This window comes from Anser anser (assembly GCF_964211835.1).
Source record: "Anser anser genome assembly, chromosome: 1".
In the NCBI taxonomy this organism is placed as follows: domain Eukaryota; kingdom Metazoa; phylum Chordata; class Aves; order Anseriformes; family Anatidae; genus Anser; species Anser anser.
The window spans coordinates 75,963,638-75,983,327 of record NC_139720.1 but is presented as its reverse complement, the minus strand read 5'-3'; the positions used below and the strand labels follow the sequence as shown (position 1 = coordinate 75,983,327).

The 19,690-nt window shown below is 37.1% G+C and overlaps 1 protein-coding gene across 6 annotated transcripts in view; it reads left to right on the top strand.

The window, feature by feature from the left end:
- BMAL2 (basic helix-loop-helix ARNT like 2) overlaps positions 1–18,673 on the top strand; it is a 41,298-nt gene extending 22,625 nt beyond the window's left edge. For 5 of the 6 annotated variants that reach the window (XM_083813142.1, XM_083813144.1, XM_083813140.1 and 2 more), the window contains 8 exons: positions 1,306–1,546; positions 2,535–2,641; positions 3,226–3,376; positions 4,592–4,647; positions 5,417–5,525; positions 13,627–13,714; positions 14,825–14,933; positions 16,095–18,673. In XM_083813142.1, the coding sequence (XP_083669268.1) occupies positions 1,306–1,546; positions 2,535–2,641; positions 3,226–3,376; positions 4,592–4,647; positions 5,417–5,525; positions 13,627–13,714; positions 14,825–14,933; positions 16,095–16,228 (995 nt within the window). In that variant the 3' untranslated portion in view covers positions 16,229–18,673. The remainder of the gene's footprint in view (positions 1–1,305; positions 1,547–2,534; positions 2,642–3,225; positions 3,377–4,591; positions 4,648–5,416; positions 5,526–13,626; positions 13,715–14,824; positions 14,934–16,094) is intronic. The other variant, XM_083813141.1, reaches the window with a different exon arrangement.
- Positions 18,674–19,690: the final 1,017 nt, after the last annotated feature.

Here is a 19,690-nt window from a genome sequence, read left to right as displayed (position 1 = left end):
CTACTGTTTTGGAGGGAAAAAAAAGCAAGTAAAAACTTTTTTGTCTGATTTACATTTTGTGTTGTGTGTACTTACAAAGTATGGGTTTTCCGTTTTTGGTTTTTAATGGTGAAGTTAATTTATCAACGTATTCCATTTACTTTTTTTCCAATAATTTTAATCTAGTTTATAGTTTCAGTTTAGTTTTGGTATGCCTGTGCAGCAAGTATATTCTTGTCAAGTTTCCAGTGAATGAATCTTTTTTTTAAAAAAACGTAATTTCCAGCTTTTGTTTAATACCTTGGCATTGATTTTTGCAAAAGTGTGCAGAAATGATTTGATCCTGAATAAATCTTCCTCCTTTTTTATTTCAATAACCTGTTACCGTTGAGACAGAATATACAAGAATAAATTTAAAAATAGGTCTGTCATTGTAAGTAAATGGAATTCCATCTCCCTTGATGTGCCAACTAATATGATAAGACTATTTAACATATAAATGCTTCTTCAGGAAAGCACTATTCAGGGAGATCACATTGTAAATCTGATAAACTGACAATCACAGCAGAATAAATACCTCAGTTTTTCATTTTACAGTGGTAATTGATGTTTTCCATACTTGATAGAGTTAATGCAGTCAAATCTATGTAAATCATAATTTGGTAAGAATACAGTTATTAAGAATATTTTGGCAATTTGTTTTAAAGATAGTTACTGCAGCACATGGTATGTTATATCTATGCATTGATGCAAATTAGGCTATTTACATATTATATAAGCAGTGTATGCTGTAACTTAAGTCTCTTTTGATATTTTTGTTCCCAGAAAAATTGAGGAATTCGGAAGCCTTATATAAATAGAAAGTAAGCTGGGTTGTTTTGTGTTGTAATCTTGGTTGATTCTTTTAGTAGCTGCAGTAAAACTATGTTAAGATCATAGTGTTCATATAAGATAAATTGATTTGGAAGCTACAGAATGCTGCCATGGGTTATTTTAATTTACAATATATAAGAAACAATATAAAGAAAAAGTGATCTGTGAGTTACTAGACTGTTTTTTTTTTTTTCCTGTGAGACTGTTTGCACTGTCAACACCTATAATTTATCTTACTAAATCTTATATAGGGCTAGAAGTGCTCTATCCAGGTAAGCCAAAATTAAGTAGTATGAAATTAATTCAAAAGTACTCTGTAAAATTATGTATAGCCTTTTACAGTTGTTGTAGGTAAACATAAAATATGACTGCTGGTATTACGGTGAAAGGAATAAACAACAACAACAAAAAACATTTTGAACTGTAACTGCTGATTTTATTTCTTTTTATTAGATCACAGGAAATACTGTACCATTCACTGTACTGGGTACATGAAGAACTGGCCTCCTAGCGAGGTGGGAGTAGAAGAGGAAAATGATGTAGAAAAGGACAGTAGTAACTTTAACTGTCTTGTTGCAATTGGGAGGTTACACCCTTACATTGTTCCACAAAAGAGTGGAGAGATAAAAGTCAAAGCAACAGAATTTGTTACACGATTTGCCATGGATGGAAAATTTGTTTACGTAGATCAGCGGTAAGCATTTTCTTCTGTAGTAAAGAGAAAATCAAAATGACACAACTGGAGTGGTTTTCTAATCTTTTCTGTGAGAAAGACACATGATGTTTCAAGCAGGATAGAATTTCTAGATTTCGTACACTGGAAGAGCTTTCTCCTGAATCAATGACTTTCTTTTTGGACTTTCTTTTTGTTAAACATAATGTAGCAAAAAAGTGTACCGCTCTGTAGGAAAAGGTAGGCTAGAAAGATGAAAATACATAATAAAATACACTCGTGTATTTATTTGTAAAGAAAAATCTCAAGTTAGAGCTTCGTATCTCTATATATGACTTTTATTTGTTTATAAGTTGCACTGACAGAGAAAAAAGTAATAAGCACTTCACCAAAATTACTGCATGTTAAAATCTTAATATTTGGAACAAATACATTATATTTAAATGAGTTACCAAATTATTTAATTTGAAGTGAAAGCCAAGTTCCTATTTTCTGAACTTCTTTAAAAAGGACTTTTGTCAGTAATACAGACTGAATTTCATTAATGCCACTGGAAGATTTTTATTGCTTTCAGTCATCTTTCATCTAAAAGTATTAGTTCAAACCTATTCCTTAACATGGCGAAGCAAAATTTAGCTATTTTTTAATGACTCATTATGGGGGTTCAGTACTCTGGCTAATTGGAAGAGCTAATAGTGATTTATACTCTGTGTGCATTTAAATTGTGCATACACATGGTTTGCATGTTTAAACACTGTTATTTTGTCTTTCTATTGCCATTCATTGCAAAATCTTGGTATCCTGTATTATTCATTGCAAACAGATCCAAGGTAAACTGCAGTTAATATTTCCTGTTGGTTTAGAGCTATTCTAGTGCTGTATCTTTTCCCAAACATGAACACGAGCATCTATTTCTTTAAATATTCATTTTCTGCTTTATCTGATACTGAAGAAACCAAGCTTTGCAATTGTTTGAATGTACTGCAAATCATGTTTTTATTTCTAACAGTGCAACAGCAATTTTAGGGTATCTGCCACAAGAGCTTCTAGGAACTTCTTGTTACGAGTACTGCCATCAAGATGATCACAATCATCTAGCTGAAAAACATAAAGAAGGTACAAAATGATTGGTCCTCCCAGGCTGTGTACGACTACATGTAATTGCTATGTGAAAACAGTACAAATCAAAAAATCAGAAGCTGGGAATTAATAAAGTTAAACAATCTTAGCATTGTCCCTTTCTACATCTACATGAAGACATGCCCACATAAAGTGTGTAAGAAAAACAGGGAGAAACTTCTGTTGTCTTGGATCTTGGTGCAGTGCTTTAATTGCAAGGGAATAACATTAATGCTTCTTTCAACCTTCCGCTTCAATTCTTCTTTGTTAGAAAGAGGAATAAGTCCTGGAGAGCAAATGTGACTAATCAGTTAAATAAAGACACCAGTTATTAAAGTTCACCAAGTCTCCCTGCTAGTGGTTTGCAGAAACTTAGTACATGGGCTCATGTTTAAGATGAATAGCATTGTTAAAAATGTAGTTTGATTTCAGTAAGGTGTCTGTCCTGTCAATTTTATGGCATTTGATTTGTATTTCTGATTGTCAAAAACATTTCAGCTTTATGATATCACAGACCATTTTTTTTAGCTTAACTCTGTCCTCCAGAGTATTAGTGATCATAATTCTCCTTTCTTATTTAGTGTTGCAGAATAAAGAAAAAGTATTTACAAATTCCTACAAATTTAGAGCAAAAGATGGGACATTTGTTACTTTAAAGAGTCAGTGGTTTAGTTTCATGAATCCATGGACCAAAGAACTGGAGTACATTGTATCAAACAACACTGTAGTATTGTAAGTAATTTGTTATATGAATTCCCTATGTTAATTTTTGTCTTATTTGCAGCTAGCATTGATAGAAAGCAACCTGTTCAAGAAGCAGAACAAGACTAGAAAATATCAGCAGTGCACGAAGAGTTTGAGTAATCTGGAAAAACATTTTGCATTTACCAGTTGATTTTGATTTCAGGCTTAGGTCGTGGATTTAACTATGAAAAATGTGCGATTTACTAGTGGAAAAACAGGAAAGAGTTTATTAAAGGAAGAGAGGAAAGATCTTTAAAGATAATAGATATGAAAAAATGGAGATGTGAAGTTACTTCTACTTTTCTTCCTGAGCTTTGTAAGACTACATGTGTTGGTGGGGCTAATTTTAAGTGCTGCCCTACCTGCCATGTGTCAGAATATGGAGAAGCATAACTGATAGATAGTAGAAATGCAAGGCAGGACAAGAAGATACTGTCCAAATTGATTGCAAGGGAAGAGCCTATGAGACAGTAAATGAACTGTTGGAGTGTGTGATTAGTTCTTCTTCTGTTACTTTTTTGTTCACTGAGCCTTGCAATGGAGTTGTATTTGGATTGTTCAATAGATACCGAGGTTCTTTGCCAATTACTGGGTTTTTGAGAGGGGGAAGACAGTGATTCTATTTCTGTTAGACCAAGTTGTCAAGGGAGCCTTTTACCCATTTTGTAATTAGTTCATGTCTTAAGTCAACATTGTCCGCCTATTTTGTCTGTCTTTTTTCCTCAAAAAGACAGTGAAGCGAAGTTAAAGCAGCATGTGCTGCCCAACAGCCAAAGGCCACTTCTGCCTGCCTTGGAGATCAAGACATCCGAAGCTGTCTGGAGGAGGGGAAAGTAGGCAGCAGCTGTAGGCAGACAGTAGCCACTGGCCTGTCCTAGTAGCAGTTGTTTATTCTTAACTGCTCTCCGACCTAGGAGTAAAACGAGCAGCCTTGTTCTCTTGGCACAGAACAGACAAATAAATTGACTGTTCTTTTTTATTTGGGGAATAAGTGGAAATGAGTATTTCTCTCAGTGCCTCATAACTATCAAGTAGTATAAAGGTTGAACATTGAAACATGTAAGGAATATCTCATTTTATCACTAGCTTGAGGATATTAGTTTTCCTATGTAAAGTATTGATTGAAATCAAACACAAATACACTGGATTTTGCCATTGAAAATGTTGCTGATTTTTGTGTTTTCTTTTTTATTTAAATCTCAGAGGTCACAATGAGTCTGCTGAAGAACAGGTACCCTATGCTTCCCAGCCTGCAGAAGGCAAGTGTCTCTTCTTACAGTTACCATAGGTGTATCTTCTGATGGATCATTAATGTTTTAGGTTTATTGAATCCAGGATTTTTTTTAAGGCTAAGCTGTTTTGCAAGGGAGATTTTTTTTAAAGTATTTCTAGTGACAATTTCTAGCTATCTAGCTACTTGCAGCATCCTAATTCATGTAGTTCAGATGAATGTGATGAGAAGGGCTTGCAGCATCTCTTTTCCCACTAGAAATTTCTACTATAGCTAGGTTTTTTTGATAGAATATCATGTTTCTGTCACGGTCTTTTCTTGTTTGTTTTTTTTCTTTTTTCCAGTTTTCTGCAGAAATACAATTGCAATGACTTTACTTACATAATAAAGGGTGATGAATATTTTGTTAACAGTTCTGTGCTATGCACATACTCTGATCTCTGAGGTTTTCTTTTACCTTACTAGAAAGTTTTCTTTAACAGCATGTTTGTGAAAATCCAACTTTTTTTCCTTATGCTTTTTGCATTGACTGAGGCGAGAAATGGTAATAATTAAAGCTAGTAACTTCATTTCTGAAGTTCAGCAGTATTGACATTTATATTATTCAGTTATCTTTATATTTCAAATAAGACTTGTAACATCCCCCAGGAGGTTAGTATTTTAAGGAATTTCATTTCTGAAAAAAGGGAACAAAAACTGCTTTAAAGTGAATCCTCGAGGTGATTGTTCCATGCTATGTAATAAAACGTCTACAAACTTTAGATTTTATTCTAATTTATTTTATTTTTTAACTGTAGATGCTGTTAAACAATCTTTAGTGAGTGTACCTGGAATGTCCTCTGGAACGGTTCTTGGTGCTGGCAGTATAGGAACCGAAATTGCAAATGAAATATTAGAATTGCAAAGGTAATAAGCACTTAACATCATATGTTAGGATTTTAATTAAAGATGGAGAAGAGGCATATGTGATTATGTGGGGACTGTTCAAGTTTCATTTTTAATATATGTATTAAATTATTTTTTTATTCAGCAATGGTATTATGAGGTACCAATTATAACCTAATGTAGGTCTCACGCATGGCAGTACACATCACTGGCCTTGATAAATAGTTTTGTTTTGGGCATGCAATTTCCTTTGTTAATGGAAGAATTATATAACTATGACTTCAAAAGTATTACTATGATGCTTTTTCACTTGAGATTGAAATGAGTAGATACTCCATTAGGGAATGGAAAATTAGTTGTCTGTGAGTAGCATTTATATTTTTCCAATGGTGTGCCAGCAGAGACTTCTTTGAAACAGTAACCAGTGGAGTGCTTTCATAGCCTGTCTTGTCCCTTTCCTAATTGTCCTGCAGGTCGGCTAAAGTGATAGCTCAGTAGCTCCCCAGTACCCAGCTGTACATTTAAAAAAGCATGACTGCATCATTCCAAATGGGAATCCATGCAACATTTATGCTGTTAAAGACTGACCCTTTTAAAATTAACTAGTTTTAGTAGATTTGTAGCATAGCCAGTGAATTACAAAGGAAGAAACATAATTTTAATGTGAAGATGTCCTTCTGTGTTTTTTGTATTGGGCATCCACAGTGGTGCCTGACTTGCTTATAGAGAGGTTATTACTCTATTTCAGTTTGCACCATATCAGCATTTGTTGTTTAAGAACATTTTTAAAAAGTCTCTGAGGCTAATTCCAGGATTTGGGGATTCACAAGCACAGAAAAAGTCTGTTTTTTATTACAACTCCTTTGGGAGTCAAGGCTTCGTCAGAAGCTCCAACCACTTTTAAGATCAAACATAGCATAGGGTACTATCATCTCACAGGACAGGACAAGTCATCTGACTTAGCTTTGGCTAATGAAGCGATCTCTTAGACTTTAAATCTTTAACTTCCAGTTTCAAGTAAAGAAATGCAAACGAATTGTTCATGTCTACAGAGCAGTGTGTTCCAAGGATCCTTGTAATTCTTTCCAGTGACGCTTTTGCAACAGTACCTGAAGGACCATAGTAATATTAAATCGTCCAGTAGGAGATACACCAATTTTGGAAACAATGGTAGATGTGTAAGGAATAGTTTAATATGCCACAGCATAGTCAGCTTCTGTTATTTCATTAGCAGATGTCTGACTCCTCAGCTCATCTGTGAGGATATTATGAGAGGCAATGTCAAAAAATTTATCAATATCAAAGTAGCATCCACTACTAAATGCCTCAGTCCACCAAGCTGGTCACTTTATTGTAAAAGGTTATCATATTGGTTAAGCATGATTTCCTCTTCATAAATCCATGCTGAATTCCAGGATTACAGATTATCTCCACATAACATGGTTGTGTTCTCAGCTGTCTCTTCATCAGAACACAATAAAAACCATGGCCAGAGCCTAAGAATGGTGAGTCATGGTGGTAGATGTTTCTTACTCTGTTTCCCGTATTTTGGAGTCACTTTCCGACAATGAAGTCATATCCCTTTATTAGAATAGTCAAATTGAACAGGGACTCATTCCTTTTGAATGAAAGGAAAAAATGATTCCGTAGTGATAGGAGGAAAGGACTGCTATTTAAAAATAAAAAAATAAAAAATCCACCTCCAGCATGTTGACAGGTTGCTGGGATTATCTGTAAAGGAAGAGGAAAAGCACTGGCAACAAAAGCAACAAAATTGGGATGTTACACTTTGGTAATACCATTTTTAATGTTCTCTCATCAATACCACCTATAAATGGAAAGTGTTATTTTTATCAACTTTTCTGAAGACCAGAGTAAGCTGGTGGAAGTTCTCATCTCTGATGATGAACACCCAGGCATGAGACAAGAGCTTAACTTGATACCCCTTCTAGGAGATTGTCAGGTCAATGTTACGTTCTTGATTGAGATCACTTGATATTTGCTGAAAGGTATGTGATCATACATGTCATCAGCTTAAGAAAACCAGTTTATTAAGCGGATGAAAAACAAATTGCTGGATGAGGAAAGAATGAATGCATTCCTGTGAGTTTTCTTTGAAGCTACCCCTTGAAAGTTTTGGTATCTGTGATTTTAAGAACCATAAGCAATACTCTTCATAATGCTACAGGAACACAATTTCAGGTGCAGTATCTTCCTAAGCAGCAGAGGAAAATTTTGTGAGCTTTTTATGAAGATCAAGCCAACTCGCTACTCTTCTGTGACAGTTCTTAGAGTTCAGCAGGTCGTAAGGGAGCAAAATTTTCATCTTAGAAAACAGAAGAATTCATCATAACAGAAAGAATTGTGCAATTTGGAGAAGAGTGTGATATTAAATTAATCTCCCCAGTTCGGAGGAGGTTATTTTTGTAAGAGGTTTTTCTTTTTTTATGGATATTTAAATGGAATTCTGCTGTGGAGTTGAGGCACATACGAATTAAGGCCTCTTTAGGGATGTTTCAGGGGAATATTTATTACTTCACATCCTTCCTCATCCCAAAAGAAGAACAACTGTTCCTAGTCCCCTACAGACCTTACAGAAATTGAGTTTATTTATCAAAAAGTTATATATTAACACTGCTATAATTTTCTGTCATTCTGTCTGCCTATCATAAGCTTGAAGCTCTTAATGATGCTAATCTCCCTATCTATCAAAGATTCATTTTGTAGATGTCTTGTTTCATCATGTAAGTAAAGTACGGCTTGACTCCTTAATGGAACAGCAGTTTAATGCAACAGGACATTTACCCCTCTTTGTCTGACTTATCAAAACATCTTTTCATCAAGATCTAGTCACAGTGTTAGGCCAGACTTGCTTCTCATTTGAAAAGTGCAACTGCTACGAGAAATTAAAACAAACTGTGCAAGTTCTAGGTTCAAATAACTTCTTAGAAAAATATTTTTGAAAGTACTGGCAGCAACAACCACATGCCTTACGAAGTTGTATTAGATAGTCTTATTCTTCAAGTCATTGATTGACCTTTGTTTTTCTCATTTACATGCACATCTTGAACACTGGTTAGAACAGGAAATAGTGTTATATTGTTTTCCTTGGGAACAACCATACTACTTCTCAACTAATAATCTCATTATCAATAATCTAATTAACCTCTAATCTAATTAACCTCTAATTAATAATCTAATTAATCTCATTATTTATAATCTAATAAACTAATAAACTAGTAATCTCATTGGGATGAGTGTTGACAAGCAGACTTGTCTTATTAACAATTGGCTTTGAGACTGGTGCAATCGGCAGAACTTTGAGTTTGTTGGTCATGGGAAGGTCTACGTGACATCGCGGCTGCTGGCACCAGATGGGATGCGCCTCTCTCAGAGGGGGGAAAAGGATTTTTGCCCAGGAGTTAGTGGAGCTGATAGATAGGGCTTTAAACTAGAGTCGAAGGGGGAAAAGGATAAAACCAGGCCTGCCGGTGATAAGCTAAAGGATGGCGCACTAGAATCAGAGGGACTGTGTGCTAGTGAGGTCCTTCGGTCTGTTCCACAAGGTGCTGTGTGCAATGAGGAGTATTTGAAGTGATACTACACAAACGCACGCAGTATGAGGAATAAAATGGAGGAGCTAGAAGTCTTGGCCTGTTCCCACAGCTATGACATCATCGGCATAAGCGAAACCTGGTGGGATGAGTCCTGTGACTGGTGTGTCGCAATAGGTGGTTACAGGCTCCTCAGGAGGGACAGGCAGGGCAGACAAGGTGGGGGGGTGGCGATGCACATGAAGGAGGGGCTGGACTGTGTGGAACTTGAAGTTGGCGATGGCAAAGTTGAGAGCCTCTGGGTAAGGATTAAGGAACGAACAAATAAAGGGGATGCTGTTGTGGGAATCTATTACAGACCACCTGGCCAGGATGACACTGCCGATGAATTATTTTTTGAGGAACTTAGAGATACCTCGAGATCAACTGCCCTTGTCCTTATGGGGGACTTCAACTTGCCAGATATCAACTGGGATTACCACATGGCCAACACGAGCAGGTCCAGGAGGTTCCTAAAGCACCTCGATGATAACTTCTTGGTGCAGGTGCTAAGGGAGCCAACTAGGAAAGGTGCCCTCCTAGATCTGTTGCTGGAGAACAGAGAGGGTCTTGTGGGGGACATGGTAATTGGTGGCCATCTTGGTCATAGTGACCATGAAGCGGTTGAGTTTAAAATTTTTGGTGACAGAAGGAAAACTGCCACCAAAACTCCAGCCCTGGATATGGGGAAAGCAGACTTCAGGCTGCTCAGGAAACTATTTAGCAAGGTCCCCTGGGAAACTGCTTTTCAAAGTGTTGACGTCCACCAGTGCTGGTCAGTCTTTAAGCACTGCCTCCTAAAAGCACAGGATCAGGCAGTTCCAAAATATCGGAAGTCAAGCAGGTGGGACAGAAGGCCATCCTGGCTGGCCAGAGATCTTCTGCTGGAGCTTAGGCAGAAAAAGAAAGTGTACGACTGCTGGAAGCAGTGTCAGACAATGTGGAAGGAATACAGGGGCGCTGTTCGTGTTTGTAGGGAGAAAATCTGTATGACCAAAGCCCAATTAGAGTTGAAGCTGGCCAGGTCTGTGGGAGACAATAAAAAGTTTTTTTTTTTAGATATGTGAACAGAAAAAGGAGGACCAAAGAAATCATAGGTCCGCTACTTGATGGAGAAGATCACCTCACAGACAAGGACATAGGCAAAGCAGAGATGTTTAATACCTTCTTTGCCTCCATCTTCAACCCTGATGATAGGCTTCAGGACCCCAGGTGCCCTGAGCTGGAGGACCGTGATGGTGGAAATGATAAACTCCCAACCTACCCTGAACGTGTGCGGGATTTGCTGCTCCACCTGGATCCATGCAAGTCCATGGGTCTGGATGGGATTCATCCCAGGGTGCTTAGAGAGCTGGCTGATGTCATTGCAGGACCTCTCTCAGTTATTTTTCAACAGTCTTGGGAATCTGGAGAGGTCCCAGCAAACTGCAAGCTGGCAAATGTTGTGCCAATTTCCAAGAAGGTCAAGAAAGAAGACCCTGGCAATTACAGACCTGTCAGTCTCACGTCAGTGCCTGGTAAAATTATGGAGAAGATTATCCTTGAAGTTATTGAAGTGCACCTGGGGGACAATGCAGTCATTGGTCCCAGCCAACATGGGTTCACAAGGGATAGGTCCTGTTTGACTAACTTGATTTCCTTTTATGATAAGATCACCCATGAAGGTGATAAGATTTCCCATGAAGGGAAAACAGCTGATGTGATCTCTTTGGATTTCAGTAAAGCTTTTGACACAGTTTCCCATAGGATCCTACTGGACAAAATGTCCAGCATACAGCTAAACAAAAACATCATACGATGGGTGAGCAATTGGCTGATAGGCAGGGCTTAAAGGGTTGTAGTAAACGGGGCCGCATCAGGCTGGCGGACGGTCGCTAGTGGGGTCCCCCAAGGTTCCATTTTAGGGCCAGTCCTCTTCAATGTTTTTATAAACTATTTGGATGTAGGACTAGGAGGTGTTTTGAGCAAATTTGCTGATGACACTAAACTTGGAGGAGTTGTTGGCTCTGTTGAGGGTGGAAAGGCCTTGCAGAGAGATCTGGACAAATTAGAGAGCTGGGCAATCACCAGCCACATGAAGTTTAATGAGCAAGTGCTGGGTCCTGCACCTGGGACAGGGCAACCCTGGCTATAGCCAGTACATATACGTACTGTACGTATAGCTGTACGTATACGTACAGACTCAGTGATGAGACGCTGGAGAGCAGCCCCGGAGAGAGGGATCTGGGGGTTGTGGTTGACAGCAAACTGAATATGAGCCAACAGTGTACCCTGGCAGCCAGGAGGGCCAACCGTATCCTGGGGTGCATCAAGCACGGCATCGCTAGTCAGTCGAGGGAAGGGATTGTTCGGCTCTACTCTGCACCGGTGCGGCCTCACCTCGGGTACTGTGTGCAGTTCTGGGCACCACAGTACAAAAAGGATGTAAAACTGTTGGAGAGTGTCCAGAGGAGGGTGACGAAGATGGTGAAGGACCTAGAGGGGAAGACATATGAGGAGTGGCTGAGGTCACTGGGCCTGTTCAGCCTGGAAAGGAGGAGGCTGAGGGGAAACCTCATCACGGTCTACAGCTTCTTCATGAGGGGGGGTGGAGGGGCAGGCACCGATCTATTCTCTTTAGTGACCAGCAATAGGACCCGCGGGAATGGTGTCAAGCTGTGACTGGGGAGGTTCAGGCTGGATATCAGGAAGAGGTTCTTCACTGAGAGGGTTGTCGTGCGCTGGAACAGGCTCCCCAGAGAAGCAGTCACTGCACCAAGCCTGTCAGAGTTTAAGAAGCATTTGGAGTGTGCACTTAGTCACATGGTCTGAATTTTTGGGTAGACCTGTGTGGAGGCAGGAGTTGGACTTCATGATCCTTGTGGGTCCCTTCCAACTCGGGATATTTTATGATTCTATAATAGACAGAATGCGAGAATATTCTGAGAGCAAAAATATTTTGCTTGCCAGCTCAATCAACTGCAGTGCTTGGAACCCTTGTAATCTCAAGCAGGCATGTCTATTTCAGTGATCTTAGTTGTCCATGGACACTGGAAATTGCAAATAAACCTACGCTGAACAGTTATGAAAAGAAGCCAACTGTGGAAAGGAGCAGTTGCACTGTGTGACTGGGATCTTTGGCACTGCATTTATCCTGCAGTCCTGTATCTTGGAGTGGGATAGGGAGGAACTAGTTTTTAAAGTCTGTAAGAGGAAAAGGCTTTCACACATACAAATGGTCGTTGAAGGGTCATCAGTAAGTACTGAGTGTTTCTGTAGATGTCTGAACGTAATTGCTTGAAGCCAGATGTAGTTCAATTTCCCAAAATAGTTGCAGAAAAATAGTGCTATATTTTTTTTCCAGCTGGAGAGTAGAACTTCATGCTATTTCTTCATTTTTTCTTATATGAGTTCAGGTTACTATCTTCCACATGCTGAGGCAGTGAAAATTAGACAAAAGAGTGGCCAACAAAAGTTAACACCAGCACTTTTTCATCAAATACTTCTGTGTTTAGACACAATCCAATAGAATGCCTGTATTTAATATTTCCTGAATTTCCTCTCATTTTTTAATATCAGTAAGACAGATGACTTTCAAGCTGTGCATCAGGCATCACTAAATTTTAACAAAAAATTCAGGGCTATGGCCACACTTCTACTAATGAGCATATCTGAATCAGTTTAACATGTGAGGAATGATCATTTCAGTTACAGCAGTACTAAAATCTATTCGGTCTGGAATTTGTCCCAGCTTTTAGAGATGACAGTACTGCTTGCCAAATTGTACGTTGGACATTGGAATGTAGGGAACTAATAAATATTCTGTGCAAGTAACTAGACTTACTTAAGGCTGTTGATTCATCCATATCCTGTCTTTCCTGCCGTACCACATTTTGGATCTGAGGAAGTGGTGGAAACTGAAGTATCCAGAGTGCTCCACTTCCATAGTCTTGTCCTTTGCGAGTCAGGAAGAGAGGGGGGGAAATGTGAGTAAGCTGTCCAAAGGGCCCTGGTATGACATTTTCACTGTTAGTTTCATATCCAGCATGTTTGGTGAGGGAGGATGAGCAGGATCTCAAATAATTTTGGTAACAAACTAAGTGTTCTTTATTTTTGGTTGGAGTTTAATGAAAATAGGAAAAGACAGGTATCTACAATAATAGTAGAGGGAGTATTAGAAAGGTGTATTGTTAGTTTAGCAGAACTTCCCGATGTTGTCCATATTACGTATGTACTTCAAATGCACCTATTTGTACCAGTGTGCCTAATTCTGAAACATTTGACTCTCTGCTCTGTCACTGCTGCTGATTGAAGAGAAAAATAAGTGTGCTCAAGTAATAATGACCTATGGGCTTTACTGATCTCTTCTGTTCTTTGCGTTATCGATAGAAGAGCAAGAGAACTTAGAATCTTCAGGAGAATTTAAGCCAACTTTATCTCAGATTAGCTGGCTCATACTTCATCACTGGGGAGATCTGTTGGGTTCTGCAACAGGCTGTTTTTCATGATCAATGTGACTTGGTAAATCAATTATACATATACAATTTTAGGTTGCATTCTTCACCACCTGGGGAGTTAAGTCCATCACATCTCTTGAGAAAGTCACCTTCTCCAGCTTTAACTGTAAACTGCAGCAATGTGAGTATATCCCTGCCTGTAAAAATAAATAAATAAATAAATAAAAGGTTACCAGCAGATAGCTCATGTCCTAACAACCTCATGTCTTTTGTTTGTCCAAACAAAGCCTATGTTTGAGCCATATTACTCTGGCTGGCGTTTGTGTGAGAGAATGTGTAAGGTATTGCCAACTACCTGGCAGCTATGAAAGTCTTTTTAAGACGTGACAGCAGCAGAAGTTCCAACCTAATTTACTGGGACATCAGTTCCAGCCTTAAGAGGACATTCCCTGAGGCTGAGAGAACTGCAGTCTCTACTCAGTTATTAGGTTCTTTGCTGAAGCTATACAATATGCTAAATAAGATGAGTGTGATTCAGGTGGTAAGGATTCTTCTGAACTTGGTATTGCATTAAAACTGTTGCTAAGCAGCCATCTCAGTGTAAGTGTTTCTACCTGCTTGACTTCAGTTTGACAACCTAAATAAAATATCGGTTCTTGCTTTCTCTCAAACATTTTTTCCTCTACTTTATATATTTTGCTGGTATGTTTGCAGTAGGATGACTTCTATCTCTGTTGTTGCTAGCCTAGTTTTCACAAGTGCAAAAGGTAATTTAAAACTACTTAGATTTTTATCGTGATTGTAACAAGATGCAAAATAATAATAGAAGAGATACAATTTCATAATTCCTATAGTTTAATGCATCTCTAACATAGGAGGTATGAGGATTTTTATCATTTAACAAGAATGTGTTGCTATTAACTACTGTAGATGATGTCAATAGGAATTTGTAGTTTATGTTACTATATGTGGAGAGCGTGTACCAGCACATTTTGTTGTGCTGGATTTATTTGCTGAATACTGAATTAGACACTTAGTAGTGCAGATGTCATCACAGTGAAATAGTCTTGACAGATGTGTAAGTATCACCTTTTATTTAAGCAAAGTCCAGTGCTATGTGAACTTTAAAAAAATAATAATAAAACACAGTAGATCTTCTTTGATACACATTTTTCATTAACTCTTATCTAGTTCTTAATGCTTTTACGGCAATTTATAATGTTCCAGTAATGTAATAATTGTGACTAAGTTTAGAATTTAATTCTGTCCTTCTACTATTTTGTTCTTTTAGGTGCCAAATAAGGAGTTGATTCAGTTATGTCCTTCAGAAGCAGAAGTTCTACAGAATTCGGAACAAAATCAGGGTGCTATTCCATTTCCTAGTAATGAACCTCTCCTCAGTAAGATTTATTTCTCTTATGGGTATTTGGGGACTGAGGGAAAGACATTTATAATAAAATTTGTATTTTTGGAGTGCACCAGTATACAACCATGGATAAATTGTAAAGTTTCAAGAGTTTTGTCAGCATTTGTCTTAAGATGAGGGAACTCTTAAAAGAGATGTGTTGTCACTGGAATATGAACAGCAAAATCAGTTGTTCATTCTCATGACAAAAATAACATCCTGCAATACAAGTTTACCATTATGTTCTTGCATTCCACCATTTTAATTAGGTACTCAGAGTTTTTTCTGCAGAAGAAAGAGATAGGTAAGGATAAGTATTGTAGTGCAATATAAAGGATTTGGTTGTAACTTGTGAACTACTGTTCTTATTGTACTTTATGTCTTTCTTAACTACAAACTGTGAAGAGCCACATAAAAACAGCTGACAAAAATGTTTCAGAACTTTTTCTTCCCCTCCTTCAAGAATGCAGTAAGCCAGAAGTTTGGATATAGGATTCCTTGGCTCTGGAAGAGGAGAATGCTGTTGTATTAATTTTAACATTAAAGGCAAAGTGCTGTTAAAGTCATGTTTATGCTTATCCTGTACCTCTGCTCTTAGAAGTTTTTCCATCTCCCTCTTTTATGATCAGTTACTAGAGCTTAATTTATAACCTATAGCTGTCTTCCAGTTGAGCTAGGATCCTCAAAAAAGAATTTGTAAAAACTTTTTTTCAAGATAGGCAAGGAAACATTTTTCACTGATACTTCAGCTAAAACTTTCTTACATTTGTTAAAGGCAAGGGTACAGAGTTGATTTCTGGAGCTAACACATAGTAACTCATGAGGTTTCAGGAGTTCATCCGGCATAGTACATCAGATGAAAATTTGGGCATATCGTTGTGTTCCCCACTAAGGTGAAAATAACTAGGAAGCAGCTTTCTAGTTTGGAGGCATGAACTTCACTGCATGGATACAAGGTTTATTAGCTAGCAGTTGACTGGTCTGCAAATAGCCCTTATTTCTATCATTTTTACTTTTTTATTTTTTAACATTTGCATGTAAATATTTCCCTCATCTTTTAAAAAAAGAAGTGTCATTTAAAAACAAATCTGTTTTGAAAGTTACCATATTATTCATGCTTTATACTGCATACATAAATATTTTAACAATTTTATAGGTGGTAATTCTCAGCTGGACTTCGCAATATGTGAAAATGATGACACTGCTGTGACTGCTCTTATGAATTACTTGGAGGCTGATGGAGGACTTGGAGATCCAGCTGAACTCAGTGATATACAATGGGCTCTCTAGTTTAGCTTTTTTTGAAATAAGGAGGAGTTTTAAATCCTTAATGCACAACAACCATACATCCTCAGTACTGTATTATGACTTTTTTATTGTTGCATTTGAATTCATACATACTATCAATATATTTTTAAAGACTGAAGCCTTGTTCACAGAGAGACGGTTTCTGCTGCAACTATGGAAAAATGCAGTATTTTTTTTTATGATGTGGAACCTTGAAGTTTTAATACCGAACTATCTGTAACTGGAATGCTTAAAACACAGCTATATTTTTTCTAAGAAGCTTTAACCAAAAGGTACTGTACAATGTACAGAAATATTTTTTCTTAGATTTAACACTTTTATTTATTTTTTGTTTCAAACAAGAGAATATTGATTATCTGTGTTACTTTCTCTAGAACCTAGTCTACTTACAGAATCTAAAAATATTTATAACTATTAAATTTCATTAAAATGATAATATGCACACACTACAGTTGTAAAATAAGGTTTTGTAATTCTTAAGTGATGCAGTTTGTGATTCCTTGCTTTTTCAGAAGTGCAGTTTTTGTAGTCAAAAGTGAAAATGCAGCATACAATTCTGCGAGCAAGGATTAGACCATCATACCAATTGGAAGAAAAAGTTGTGAGAAAAATAATTTCAATCATCTGCCAGTACACAAACACGATAGGAGTATGAGGAAAGAGAAACAAAATCTTTGCTACTTTGTATTATTCATAAAGTATTATTAGAGGGGCAATGCATGGAACCTAAGAAAAGTAATGCTATAACTGTAATAAAGCACTTTGGTCTCATCACAAATTATTTGCTAACTAGAGAATTTTGGATAGATTGTCTTAGTTCCAGAATGAGGATAGCATTGTTAAAATTCTGTAGAATCTTTTATAGTATCTATGTTTTGGAGAGATTAGGTGATTTCATATGTCTTGAGTCTGTGACTTTTTAAAATACGTGTGTAATATAGTGCTGTCTGTAAGTAAACGCTATATAGAATGATCTTCTTCTGAGGAACAGCTTTTCCAAGACCTGTATACCAGTTACAGCAGATTACTCAAGAACATGGCGTTAAATAGGTTGCTTTAAAACAATATAGCATTAATATATAAAGTGGATCTTTTTCTTTCTGATATTAAAGGTATAGATAAATGTGTGTATGACTTATATATCATAAAAGCATAGATTTTTTTTAATTAATTCAGGTAATGAAAGGAAAACCTTTGAAGATGTTTGATATATGTGCATCTTTTATTAATACAAACATTAAAACTTGACCACAGGTACCGCCATAAGCACTCTTACATTTGTTTGAACTGTAAAGATGAGCAATAGGCAGCCCGTTTCAGATTTTACAAAGGCAGAAGTGTGAACAAAAGATAACTTTTCGAAGTAACCGCCAGATGTCATGCTTCTACTGTTGGATGACTACCCTTTCATGAATGAATACAAAATTTTGTCATACATTGACTTGTTATGCTTTGACAGAGCAGCTTTATATCTTATAGATATGGATTGTTTCAGAAATGATGAATTTTTGGTGAGATCTTGTACAAGTTTTCTAGAGTGACTTGTTGGATTTATTTTGTTTTTCGGTCTGTAGATATTTTGCACTGAACTTGCATGTCATTTCCTGCATTCACAGTTTTTTAAAGACGTGGGGCCAAAATTACTTGTTGTTTGGCTTTATTGGAATAAACTGTTCTGTTTCTTCACAGAAAATGAATTTGGGACTATATCATAAAGCAAAGTGAATAAACAAGCATTTAAAGTGAATAAACGAGCATTTTCTAAAAATCAATCGAATTGTACAACTGTAAAATAAGAATTGCAATTTTTGCCATTGTGAAATGTATTTTCCCTTTTCTATGTTTTTGACCATTAAGGTAAAAATCAATTATAAATAAAATAAGAAGTACTGTGGCTAGCACCAGAGAAATAAGTAAATACATGACTTAATATTGCACAGACTCTTTACAACATGGTTTATTTTTTATTCTTGATTAGTTTGAAAATAGTGTAGATGTTGTTATTGAAGGAGCATAATACTTATATAACAAGATCTATATAACCTTCCAGAGTTAAACCACTGGTTTGGATTCTTACTGCATTTTCCTAAAAATATTAATAAGAATAATTAAAAAAATGTAACAGTCATTTGCAGTCAGTGATCAATAATGTATGTCTCAATTCATTTTTAGATTTTCCCTTTAATGTTTGCAAAATTTTCTGGTTTAAAGAAGTCGTAGAACAAAAAGTGTCATTTGAAAATATTTATGATGAATAAAGAGGTGAAATTTTTATGTACTTTTGAATACAGTTGAGGTAGTTATGTGCTTATTTCTCTTTGTACAACAATACAATTCTAGTAAGATAAGGACAGATTTTTTTGAGTTGGTACAGGTTATTGGAAGATGTGATGAAATCAGGTTAATAAAATGTTATTTTTATGCACAGCTGTTAGTCTGCACATAATTCTATCTGCTCATTGAATTTAAACATAAAGTACTTGTGCTTTCAGATCCCAGGCTCATTCTCTAAATACTTAAATGGGGAGTTTGAACTAATGTGGATTCTGGTAGCTCAAGTCCCTAGCGAGGGTCACTTTTTTCATTTACTTGCAAGCACCATAGGCTGAAATCGGTCATTTCACTGGTTGCTGACTGTAGTGTGTTCCTATTTGTGATCCAAGCTGAAATGAAGAATATACTCGTGTGGAAGTGATGCTGCTTTTCCTCAAAGCCTGACTTTGGCCTGACTTTGGCCTCTTTCACTTAGTCTTTTGCTTCTTTTTTGTAGCCTGACATACACCATGTAAGTTCACAAAATGTCCTGAAATTCCAGGAAGTAATCATCAGCTGGAAAGCGTTGTCCCACTTGGGATTTCTCTGAAGATAATCATTTTATTTCCCATCCAATATGAGAATATTTTTATTCTGCACAAATATGGAGGTCACAGAGGTAGTTGGGGAATAGGTTCTTGCAGGTTAGAAGCTGTAAAGCCATGTTTCAGAACAGCACAATTAGAGGATCCAGAAGAAGGTAAGCGGAGTGGTGAATGAGCTGCTGAAAGACAGCTTGTGCTGCTGTAATATGTTCTGTGTGTACCTCATTTCTAAAAGATTGGTCTGAATAGCTCCCTATACTGTGGCAGTTGGCTGTCGTCATTGAATTTTCTGGGTTCTTCATAGCCTAATTGCTTTCAGAAAGTTCATATCTTCCTTGTGAGGAACGGAGGCATGTCAAAAATGTTCATGTCTCTTGGAAGTATCGAAGAGCAGTTTCACTGATGCTGTTCCTGTCTCTACAGCTCTCCTTACATGAGGTCCTGGGGAGCTGCTGCCAAACTATACCAGCCTACTACATATTTTTGTTTTTATTTTTAATTTAAGGGCCCTGTGAGCTGCGTATGTTATGTGTCAGCTTCTGCGAAGTGTTTTTACTTTGTTAAATGGGAGAGAAATGGGAGTAAA